This window comes from Chionomys nivalis, chromosome 7 (assembly GCF_950005125.1).
Source record: "Chionomys nivalis chromosome 7, mChiNiv1.1, whole genome shotgun sequence".
Classification (NCBI taxonomy): Eukaryota; Metazoa; Chordata; class Mammalia; order Rodentia; family Cricetidae; genus Chionomys; species Chionomys nivalis.
In genome coordinates this window covers 83,440,626-83,453,362 of record NC_080092.1, presented here as the reverse complement: position 1 = coordinate 83,453,362, position 12,737 = coordinate 83,440,626, and the positions used below count along the sequence as shown (strand labels likewise).

The 12,737-nt window shown below is 43.5% G+C and overlaps 1 protein-coding gene across 1 annotated transcript in view; it reads left to right on the top strand.

Moving 5' to 3' along the window:
* The first annotated feature begins 1,086 nt into the window (after positions 1-1,086).
* Positions 1,087-12,737, top strand: part of LOC130877080 (leucine-rich repeat-containing protein 37A-like) — a 95,932-nt gene continuing 84,281 nt past the window's right edge. Inside the window, 8 exon segments of the mRNA XM_057773986.1 lie at positions 1,087-1,614; positions 1,810-1,939; positions 2,636-4,005; positions 4,357-5,214; positions 5,614-6,785; positions 8,250-8,321; positions 9,571-9,637; positions 10,087-10,098. Coding sequence (XP_057629969.1) covers positions 1,087-1,614; positions 1,810-1,939; positions 2,636-4,005; positions 4,357-5,214; positions 5,614-6,785; positions 8,250-8,321; positions 9,571-9,637; positions 10,087-10,098 — 4,209 coding nt within the window.

The following is a 12,737-nucleotide window of genomic DNA, read 5'->3' as shown; positions in this document are numbered from 1 at the left end:
CTAACCTCTAGATAGGGACTCTGGGTAACCAACCATCTTTGGCACCTGCTCTTGCAGGAGCTCAGCTTGCTTCCTGTAGTTTTTCTCAGTTTTCAAGATTTATTCATTTGTATATTCATCTCTGTGTGTGCATATGTATTCATTTCTTTGTGTGTGCACGTGTATTAGGGTGAACCTATGGTAAAGTCTTTTCTATAAATCCATCTTCCTGTTGCCCATGAAATTCATCCCCCGACTTTACTAGACAAAGGATTCAGTAACCACTGGCCTGTGGTGACTTTGGTTGCCATTGTCTGTCTGGGAACCTTGCCCCCAAGCTAACAATCATCTAAGGTGAGAAAACCTCTGTTATACTCATCAGGACCCTGACTTTATCCCCAGCTTCCCTGATTACTATAATTACACACTAAAATTCTTTACATGTTAACTCAGCTCTTGTTTTTGAAGCAAAATTTATTTGAATCAGTAACATAATGGTGGGGCATATGTTCCTCCTGAGAAATAGATCATTTAACTAATATGAAAACATATAGGTGTGTGCTTGGGGGTGGGGAAGGTCTTAAATATCTCGCTTTTGGGTGGGAAGGACGTATTTTGAATATACCCACAAATTTATTTTTTATTCCAAAACACCAACAAGCTTTTGGTCTATTTTAACGTTTGTAACTTTGGATTGTTTGCGATTGAAAAAGAGGAGCCTGGACCTGGACGGGCATTTTTGAGTCCACTCTCCACCCTGCCTGGATACTTTAGAAGTTCTGCCCCACAGAAACAAAGGGCTGCTGGGTAAGGACCACCCCGGACTGAGACTTAAATCCAGATTAGGGATAGTGGACCCCAAAGAAATCGGTGTTCTTTTCCCCGAGTAACGTGGGCCCTGTCACGTAGAAGGTTCCCTTCATAGTACAGAATCCACTTAGTGACGCTTTTGTAACAAAGGAATCCTGTCATAAAGGGCGGGGCAGGGCAGCCACAGTTGCCAAGGCTCCCTGAGGTCAGGGGCCTTTCCTCCCATTTATCTCCCGCCAGCGCACTGCAGCACTGTGGATCGCCTCCATACTGCATGCCATGTCCTTACCACATGTCATGACTCCACTGAGCTTCTGCTTCTGCGCCCCAAGTCGTCTCCTCACCGGACAAATTTTGCTGGTGGTGATCCAGGCCGATCATATTGCGGAGTGGGTCCAGAACCCAGTTCGGTTGACTTCAGAGCCCTGCGTGCCGACCAAGCTCTGGTGGCACCTCTCTGATCGTCCGCCCAAATCCCCGCAAGCTCACACATCCCAGGCAGGTGCAGGGGACTTTGGTTACCTGGGGTCCTCTGCTCCCTCTCAGATGTTCTCCCCACCCCGGGAGTTGACGGAGAGTTTTCTTTCATTCCAAGATACGGATACCTCTGCGCAGCCGCACCCAGAGTCAGATCAGTTCACTGTTCCACATCAGCATCTGACCAACAAAATGGCTCTACCGCAGAAGCTGCCAGAGAACATTTTAAAGCTACAAGGGGATCAAAAGCACTCTCCACAGTTCAAAAGTATTTTCTGTCTGGACCAGGCTACAGATAACCAGTTATATGAAATACTTGTTCCACCACTAGACAGCGAGAAATCGAAAGTAAGAAAGGTCGTAGCTTCACCCCAGGACTTGAAGAAAGATCTAGCTCAGCACAAGAAACCTGCTAAGGTGGCTTTTGAAACTACTACAAAACAATTTGCAAAACCTCCACCGCGAAAAGAAACTTTGGAGGATGATTTTTGGTATCCAAGTATGAATGAAGCTTATTCTGACAGCTTATCTCTGCAATCCCAGAGGAACAGAAAAGAGCCTCCAGAGCCATCTGGGCAGGTTGAGCCTCCTGAATACCAGCTGGAGGCACAATCTCAAGATTCAGAGAACCTTGGTGCAGCTCAAGAAGGCTGGGATCACCTCCCACCCCGTCGTGAGGAAAAGGATTCTTCAGTTCAGAAGAAAGAACCAGTTCATCAGTTCACTTCTGAGGAGGCTGCAGCAATAGAGCAGCCTGAAATAAATGGTCCACCTCCAGATAGAATTAGAGCTCAACACTCAAACATGCCAAATGTCACAGTGAAGCCTTTAGATCTGGAGGTGACCGTAGTCTCAGGGGCAGATGAAGAGACTCAACATACTTTGAGCCAACAGCAGGCCCTAGGACATCTTTCAGAGAGTGCTGAGGATATGGGACCTTCATTAATTCAACAAGAGGCCCCAGTCCAGCTTTTAGAGGGTCCTGGGGAGGTAGCACCTTCATTAATCCACCAAGAGGCTACAGCTCCAAATTCAGAGTTCTCTCAGGAGTTAGAACCTCCGTTATCCCAGCCAGAGTCCTTGGCTCCAACTCCAGGGCTCACTGAGGTGTTGAAGCCTTCATCAACCCAACAAGAGGCCCCAGCTGAGATTTTAGAGCTTCCTGAAGACCTTGAAAATTCTGGTATCCAGCTAGAAGTTCCAGCTCTGCCTACAAAGCTCCCTGAAGAAACCAGTCCTCTAGTTGAGCAAGGGGGTACAGTTCCAGGTCCAGAATCCCCTATGCAGAGTATAACTGAAGCTCCAGCAGCAACCATTCCATATCCCACTCAGCATCAAGTTCACCATGATACTTTGCCCATGTTTACAGTCAAACCTCCAGATGTGGCACTCACAATAACTTCTGAACCTTTTAAGGAGGTTGAACTGTCTCCAGCTCAGGAGGAGACTCCAACTCAGACTCCAGGTCCTCTTGTGCAAGCTGCACATTATCCTAGCCTGGAACAGCATCCAGATGAACTTTCTGAATCTCCTGCAGAGATTGAATCATCTGAAAGTGGCCTGGAATCCCAAATTCAGCTTCCAGAGGAAGCTGAGGAAGAGGAGGAGGAAGCTTCTCTAATTCAGCAGGATGTCCCATCACAGCATCCAGGCCCTCTTCTGGAGGATGAGTCTTCTCCTATAGAACTAGAGCAGCCAGCTCAACCTTCTGAGCCTCTTGAGGAGGTAGGATCAGGTCCTGGAAGCCAGCCAGAAGTCTTAGTTACACCTACAGAACTCCCTGAAGAAGCCATGCCTCCAGCTGAGCAAGCCCCTCCCCTTCAAGTTGTTGAGAACGTCGTTGAAACTCCATCAATTCACCAAGTGACATTCCAGCCAACTCAGAGTGAAGAGCACCATTATCACTTGCCACATGTTGTATTTAGGCCTGTGGATGTGGCACTTACCATAACTTCAGAACCTACCAAGGAGATGGAATCTTCTCTGACACAGCAGGAGTCCCCAGTGCATCCTCTAGAGTACCCTGGAGAGGAGGAACCTTTTTTCAGTGAGCAGGAACAGCCAGCTGAACCTTCTGAACTGGAAATTCCAACTCAATCCTCAGAACATGCTCTAACCCAACAAGAACAAGCAACTCTGTCTTCAGAATATCATGAAGTGACTGTTTCACCCTCAACTCACCATCAGACTCACCATTCAAGTTTATCCTCTCTAAGTGTTCAACCTCCGGATATGCAGTTAACCATAACACAAGAACCCACAACAGAGGTGGGACCTCCTCCAGTGCATCATGAGGCTATAGTTAAACCAAATACAGTCCCAGAAAAGGATGTAGGCACTTCTACAACCCAGTATACCAATCCAGCTGTAACTCCAGAGCCTTCTGAAGGGATCGAACCCTTATCAAATCAACAGGAGTCTCCAGTTCAATCTCCAGAACCTGTTCAGTATGAAAACCCTTCTCTAAACCAGCACGGTGGCACAGATGAGAATCCAGAGCTCCCAGAGGAGCTTGAACCTTCTTCAGCCCAGCAGGAGACCCCAGTGCAGACTCAAGAGCTCCCTCATGAAACAGTAGTTCAACCTCCAGCACACCAGGAGGCAGCAGGTTCTGACCTGGTTCCTAGTCAAGTTCATCTTCCAGCACCACACAGTGTCCCAGCTAAGCCTCCAGAGTTGATTAATGGGGTTGGAACTTCAAGCCAACAAGGGTCTGAACCTTCGAAAGACCAGCAAGAAGTTATAACTCAGCCTCCAACCCTCCTTGAAAACCAACAGCATTCTTCAGTTCATCCAGATGTCCCCACCCAGCCTGAAGAGCTTCCTGGGGAAGTTTTTTCAGGGCAGCAGGAGAACATATCTCCACCCATAAAACACCCTTTGGGTACAGAATTGTCACCAAATAAACCTCAAGAACCACCTAAAGATTTTTTTCTTCCTCCACTGGGAGATACCCTGTACTTTAAACCTGAAGATCTAGAAGCAATATTCAGATATAAGCATTCAATATTGCATAAAACCACAGTTAAACATCCAAACCAAGCACGAACCAGAGCTCTAGAGTCCTCTTTGAAAGTTTACTCCCTTCAGGATCAGGAGGAGGACCTAATTCAGCCTATAGGTCCCACTGAACAAGTTGAATTTTTACAAATCCAAACTGAGTCCCCTTCCCATACACCAGAATATCCTGAAACTGAATTTTCTCGGCAAGGAGCCATAGCTCCGAAAGCAGACCGCCACAAAGGGGTATATTCTTTTCCAACTCAGCAGGAAGGCCCATATCTACCTCCAGATTCTACTATGGGTGCAGAACCTTCTCCAGCTCAGCATATGACCCGCTCTCAACCTGCAGACCTCTCTGAGAATGTGGAACCATCTCCAGTGCTACAGCCCACCAATACACAGGTTTCAGAACCCCCTAAGGAGACAGAGCTTTCTGCAGCCCAGCAAGTAGTCCCACACCAGCTTCCAGAGTTAATGAACAATATTGTAACGTACCCTCCAGCATATCAGATGACAGTCTCAGCACCAGGTCAGATTCAAGCTGAGTATTCAGCATCACCCGTTATCTCATTTCGGCCTTTGGACCTGGAACTCACCATAACTTCACAATATACTCCAGAAGCAGACCACACTACAGTACCAAAGAAGAGTACACCTCCACCAACACATCCTCAGGTGACATTTCCACATCAGACTCAGCAACCTTTGGATATGGAACTTACCATAACTCATCAATCGACTCCTGAGGAACTTCCTCAAATTCTGCCAGACACCACAATTCAGATTTCACAACCACCTAGAGAGGTTGTAGTTCCAGTCCCAATATATCAGGAGGTAACAGTTCCAACACCACGTCAGGATCAAGTTGAGTATCCAACAGCACCTGTTGTCTCCTTTCAGCCTTTGGACCTGGAACTCACCATAACTCATCAACCTTCTGCTCAAGTAGAGCTTCCTCAAATTATGCAAGAGACCATAACTCAACCCTCTGATCCACCTAAAGAGATACGGGCTCAAGCCTCTGTATTTCAAGAAGTGACATTTCCAACACCTTCTCAGGTTCACCCTCAGCATCCGCACCCAACTGAAGTTACAGTTCAACCTTTGGATCAGGAACTCGCCATAACTTCACACTCTACTACTGAGGGAGAACTTACTCAAACTACACAGGAGAGCACAACTCAGCCCCCAGATACAGCTACAAAGGTTGTCCCTACAGCACCACCAAGTCCGGAAACAACTGAGCATCCACCAACACCTGCTGCCTCATCTCAGCCTTTAGACCTAGAACCCACTGTGAATTCAGAACCTACTAAAGTGACTGAATATTTTACAACCACACAGGAAACTACAGTTTCTCCTCCACAGTACCATAAAATGACACTTCCAGAACAAGATACTTCCAAAGCTGTGGTTACAGTTAAGTCTTTGGATCTGGAACTTACAACTCCAACTTCCCATCTGGATGTTGAACCTTCTTCAAGCACACAGGAAATCCTTCCTGAGCATGAGCAGCCACATGAAGAAGTTGCAGCTCAAGCACCAGTGTTTTATGAAATCCCAGCAATTCAGGATCACACTCAGCAGCCGACTCTTTCTGATGTCACTGCTCAACATACAGAAGTAGACCATACCCTGTCTGCAATATCCACTGTAGAGACTGGACTTATTGTAGCCCCGTATAATATTACAGCTTCTCCTCCAAAACACCAAGAGATCACCCTTGTACCTGAAGACCAGGTTCAGGATCAGCATGTAAACCCAACTCAAGCCACAGTTCATCCTTCACACCCAGAGTTTTCCATAACTCCACAACCTGCTACAGTGGTTAAACGTTCGGCACCAGTTCAGCCTACAGAGTCATCTAAGGAAATGGTAGCTCAATCTTCAGTGCATTTTGCAGTGACAGCTCTAGTTCATGATCAATCTCAGTATCCAAGCTCAGAGGCTCCCCAAAAGGCTACAGGTCCTACAGTCCCAACAACTACATCCTCTCCTGCAGCACACAGTGACGTCACACTTTCACCTCCAAACCAGGTTCAGACTCAGCAGCCAAATCCTACTCAGGTCACAACCCAGTCTTCACACACAGAATCTTCCACAGCTCCACAACCTGCTACAGTGGTGAGCCATTCTCCACCTGTTACTGAGATCCCATCTCAGCATCCAAATGCAGACACCATAGAGCCTGAAGTCCCAACAGCTACAGCTTCTTCATCATATCCTAAGATGATACTTCCATCTCCAGAACAGTTTCAGACTCAGCAAATCCCAAGTGAAGTCACACTCCAACCCATGGATGTGGAGTATACCATAACTCCATATGCTGCAATTTTTAACACAGAAAGAAAGCTAATTATTAAAATGAAACAAAATGCCTCCATAAGCACCAACCTATGTGACTTCTGCCTGTGTGAAAATGGCACACTATTGTGTGTTCATCTCAGCCCAATGCGGAGACTCCACCAAGTGCCTGTGCCAAGGCCCAGCACCTACAGAGGCACTTTAACTATTTTGTAAGAATAACCTTTTCTTATTTCTGTTTTACATTTTACTTAACATGCAGTCTTTTCTTCAAAGCCTTGCTGGACCTTCCTTGTCACCCCAACCAACACTAGCTGACTTTCTGCTTTTACTTTTGCTTATGAATTCTTCTTTGTCCTCATCCTCCGTCTTTCTAAGATGCTCCCTTCTCCAGTTAGCCCCTTTGTATCATTGCTCAACTTTGGCTCTTCCATTTTCACACCAGCCTCTCTATAATTCATCTCCTTAGTAAGCATGCAATGAAGAGATCAAAGGAGATTCAGACTCCTGGGGCTTGACCCCAGGTCTTTCACATGGTAGTTCTGCAACTCTAGGAAGAGTGCTTAGCTGTGACGTAATTCCCTCCCCTGTGAAATGTGGAGTATGAGGTTATTATTTCATAGGATTGTTGTGACGGTTAGTTGATTACCTGGAATACTTATCTTAGTCTTAACATACATGAATGTTGGCTATTAATACTATGCAATCTCTGTTCTGTTCAGAGCTCATCTTTGTTCTAGGACGTATAACCTTTTGTGCACAACTTGAGGTTAAGAACTGTGAGAGCCACATATGTATGGTGTTATCTCTAGAACATAAAAAATGATACATCAGGAAAAGGGGAGCATTAAACCTTCACCTGTGGCTCAAAGTATGTCTATTATTGAATAGAGAAAAACCAGAGAGTACAGCCTAGGCAAAGGCATGGCTATGAGAATAATGTGGATTTAGTCAGATTAAAAATAGGTAAACATACTATCAACTATAAGATTTAGAAACTGACACAGGGAGACATAGAAAGCCGGGCAGTGGTGGCATACGCCTTTAATCCCAGCACTCGGGAGGCAGAGGCAGGGGGATCTCTGTGAGTTCGAAACCAGCCTGGTCTACAAGAGCTAGTTCCAGGACAGGCTCCAAAACCACAGAGAAACCCTGTCTCGAAAAAAACAAATAATAATAATAATAATAAGACAGGATAATTTTTTATAAAGACAAACTAGTAGTATAATCTGGCCTGGAGTTTCCTAGGCTTATGGGCATTTTCCACCATTCTCATATCTTAGATCATTTTAGAATATATACATATATATATATGTATACACACACACACACACACACACACACACACATATATATATATATGCCTCAAGCCCTCCACCATGGTGGCCTATGAGGAAGAGAAGACAGGATTTAGTGATGAGTTAAATTTAGAGCTGGGCTGTATGATATACAACAGAGAAGGAAGTGGAAAGCGCACCCACAGATTAGAAGTTCGAGTTCCGAGGAGACATCTCACTGCTTGCACCAGGAGCCCTCGGGAACTGACAGATCTGGGAATTAGATGATTGGTGGTTTTCTTCGTTCTGCATTGAACACCTCCCTGAGGGTGCGATGATTTTACTGCTTCTGCTTAGTCTTTTCCTATTTACTCAAGTATATGAACTGTTTCTTCACAGGAATTTCCAAGGAAATTCTATTTCTTACATTGACAAAAATGTATGGAAGGCATACCGTTGGACTGAGAAACTGTGAGTATATTTTCTACAAATGTGAATACAAAAATAACAGCAGCAACAAAACACTACACTGTAAGATCCTCCTTGGTCCAGATTTTGAGGTAAATACCTCTGAGAAAAGGTATTTCCTCTTCACAATCAAAATCAACCTATACCGACTGAATTTCTCAGGTAAATTTTGTGGGGACTAAGGTGTAGCTCAGGGGGAGAATAGTTGCCTAGCATGCATGAGACCATAGGTTGAAACACTATCAATTCAGTCAAAACTTATTTTACATTTCATTTGGTATTTCCATGAGCACACAATGCCAGGGCATGCACGTGGAAGTCAGAGGACAGCTTATAAAACTTGATCTTCTTCTGCCTGGAGATTGGATCAAGTTTCAGTCTTGGCAACAAGTCCCCTTCCCCTTGGGGTTATTTTGCTGCCCAGATTTTAAAAGTAAATTTTCTGGACTTTGTTTGAAAGGAGTGACAATTTAAGTTTGTCTCCCATATAGAAATCATCTACAATAACATTTTTTGGTTGTTTTTTTAGACAGTCTAGGGAAGTAACCTCGACTAACCTGAAACTCACTAAGTAGATCAGGCTGGCCTTACGCTCAAAGAAATCTGTCTGCTTTTCCTTCTTAAGTGCTGGGTTAAAGATGTGCAACCACACCTGGCCTACAATTGCATTCTTAATGGATATAAATTAAATATCAGGTATAGAGAGACCTTCCTTGTGCTCTAATTTTTCACCTCTGAGGTAATGGATTTGTTTTATTTTGCTTGAGGGACAGAGACCATAAGCAAAAGCACCTGGGAGAGGAGAGTTTATGTCCCCTTACAGTTGTAATTCTTCATGAAGGGAAGTCAGGGCAGGGACTTCATGATATGTAAAGTTTCATACATAGTTATTCCATGTATCTCCAATCATGCATAATATGTCATAGTATGTACACATTAGTGAAATTTTAATATTAACCCACTGATGTTTAGAGAATATCTGGTTTTTCTGATATATGTATGGCTGAAATAAGCATCCTATATACTTCTTTCTGAACATGCATAAGTTTCTGTAAACTAGATACCTAGAAACGGAATCTCCAGCGTGGAGACCGTTGGCTAGGTGAAATTTTAATTGCCCTAAAAACAAATGGTGCCAACTTACGCTTGGGGCAATAGCATAAGACAGCATTTATTTCTCCATCCCATGTCACCACTGGATGTTCTCCATCTGTTTGACAACTTTTGATCCAGATAACCTTTAATCTTTCAGAATTCTCAGTGAAAACCTCCTGACTGAATTACATAAGGGCTCATTTGAAGGCCTGCTATCCCTCCAGGTTTTGTAAGTTAGTTAAGCATATCTATTTGTCAGTTATGTGTTATCTATGGATGAACAAGGGATTTGAATTAGATAGATCTTCATCTGTCTAATGGGTTTGACAGTGCTTGCCTAAAATCCCAGCACTGCGGAGGTAGAAAACAGGAGGATTGCTGAAAGTTGAAGATCTAAATGGACTACATAGTGGGTTTCATACCAATTCCAGGACTGCTTGGCAAGACCCTGGCTCTAAAGGCAAAAACTTAATAAAACAAAATCAGCAATTAGTCAGTCTGGGTGGGGGGTGTCAGCCCATCTCTAACATGAAAATGCTTCTTGCATTTTAAATCTCTTATTTATATGAACAAGCTTCAGATAGAAGCACTTCATTTGCAGGGGGGAAACGTTAGTAAGGGCTGAGCAGTTACTGGAACTCCCACAACCCTTGTTTTGTAAGACATATGCTAGTATTTGGATCTAGTCGGCCACACCTCCATCAAGTCTGATCCATGCTCTCGTTTACTACAGCTCATGAGTTAGGAGTGGTTTGACACCTTTAGAGGACTTGTACCAGTGCCCTTTTTGTTGAGGGGATGGGGTGCCTGATGAGAACAGCTGAAAGGAGGCAAGATTTATTTGGGCCCTTCCACTCAGAGGTTTTTGGCTCCTGGTGGCTGGTTCCATTGTTTCTGGGCCTGTGGTGAGGCGGAGCATGGTAATGGAAGACTGAGGTAGGGCAAAGCTTCAGACAGGGTGAAAGAAGTTGTTCCCGGTAACAAGACACGCCCCCATTCACCTGCTTCTCCCGTTAGAAATTCCTGGTAACAAGACACGCCCCCATTCACCTGCTTCTCCCGTTAGAAATTCCTGGTAACAAGACACACCCCCATTCATCTGTCTCCTGTTAGAAATTTCCAGTAACAAGACACGTCCCCATTTACCTGTCTCCCGTTAGGCTCCACCTCCTCGTGGCACATTCAGAATGAACTCAGCAGTGAGTTAAGCCGTGGACGACCTTAGTGCCTACTGACTAAGAGACCCCTAGCTGAGAACCAAACCTTCAGTATATGATCCTTTTCTTATCTTTCAGGTTGGCGGTGGGGGAAAAGGGTACTTCATATCCAAACAATTAACAGGGCTAAAAAAGAAAAAAAAAAAGATAACCAATAAAGAATTGCAATAGAGACTATGTGTGGCCTTCAAACTCTAAAATATTTGCTAATATAACCTTCACAACAATGGTAGGATAGATGGAATTAATGCTTACTTCAAGCTGTCCCATCAAAGAGAAGAAAGAGCCATTTACATTAACTCGAAGTCATTGACCCAGAGTGCTTTGGGGTTTTTGTTTTGATTTTTGTTAGTTTTTTGTTTGTTTGTTTGGGTTTTTGTTTTTCAAGACGGGGATTTTCTGTGTAACCCTGGTTGTCCTAGAACTCAATCTGTAGACCAGGCTGGCCTTGAACTTACCGAGATCCACTTGTCTCTGCCTCCCAAGGGCTGAGACTAAAGGCATGGGCCACCACCTCCAGGCAACCCAGAATATTTTAACAGTTTGTGGGTTTTGGGGGTTTATTTTTATTCTTTTTGAAGCATGGCCTAATATAAGCCTAGACTGCCTTCAAATTCTCTAAAACGTCAAGGTTGACCTTGAACACCTGATTTTTTTGACTCTACCTCACAAGTGCTAGGATTACTAGCATCCACCACCACACAGGTTATGCAGTCTTGGGGCCCAACTGTACTATATCCCTTATTTTTTTTTTTTTGAACCTGGGTCTCCCTATATAGCCTAGGCTGATCTTGAACTTACTCCAATCTGCCTACTTTAGTCTTACAACCCAAATGCTGGAATTATAGGCATGTGCCTACCATACCCAACATGTTCTTACATTTAATCCAAATTAAATTTAACATTGCTATATTAAGTAATTAGCTAAACACACAAATTACATAAATGATATCATCAACATGATAAACCTATTAGGAGAATAGATTACTATTAAGACTTTCAATGTAAGCATTTTTATGCCCATGTCAGAAATAGATTATTAGAAATGATGCTTTAAAAGTATTCCTAATTAGTCCTAGGACAACCAGAACTATACAGTGAAACCCACTAACAAAACAATAAAAATTTCAGCAATCTTGTTACCAAGGAAGAAATACTTCACAATAATTCTGCTTCTTTAGAAATAAGAATGTAATACCTACCTGGCAGGGTGGTTTTCCTGGGGCAAGGCTTACCCACACACTCTGGATGTGCTGACCCTTGCGATTTCCCCCAGTTGGGGAAACTTAACTGCATAATTTATGGTAGCAGGCGACTGCATTCACAGTCTTCCCTTAAAAATCTATGTTGTTTATTATGAAAACTTGATTTCTGACCAATGGAAACGAATCGAAGACCCAGATACCAGTCCACACACTTATGAACATTTGAGTTTTGACAAAGAAACAAAAAATATAAAATGGAACAAAGAAAGCATATTCAACAAACAGTGCTGGCATAACTGGATATCAACATGTAAAAGAATGAAAATAGACCCATATCTATCACCTACATAAAACTCAAGTCCAAATGGATCAAAGACCTCAACATAAAGCCAGCCACACTGAAAACTTGGTTTCTATCCTTTACCCATGGGTATGCCTTTAATCCCTACTGAGCCAAAAGGTGACATGTATAAGCAAATGATTATACAATCTACTGTAACAGCTTTGGGGAAGTGCACCTCTCATGGTGTTAAAAATCTTCCTTCTAGGCCCTGAAGGATACCACTTTTGTTTTGTTTGAGACAAGGTCTCACCAGTTAGCCCTGGGCTGGCCTGCAACTTGCTTTGTAGATTAGACTGGCCTGAACTCAAAATAATCCACCTGCTTCTGGCTCACAAGTACTGGGATTAAAGGTGTGTGCCATCATGCCCCCCAAAATGACCACTTTTGAAGTCATCTTTTTGAGATCTTATACATCTGAACTGTCAAGCATTATGAATATGTTTGGAGAAAAACAATTAAATAATTCCTAAAGGAGTATTTCTTTTTTATTTATATTATGAAGTACTTGGTAAGCAATTGTTTCATGTTTGCATATATATTCCAATTAAATTTAAAATGC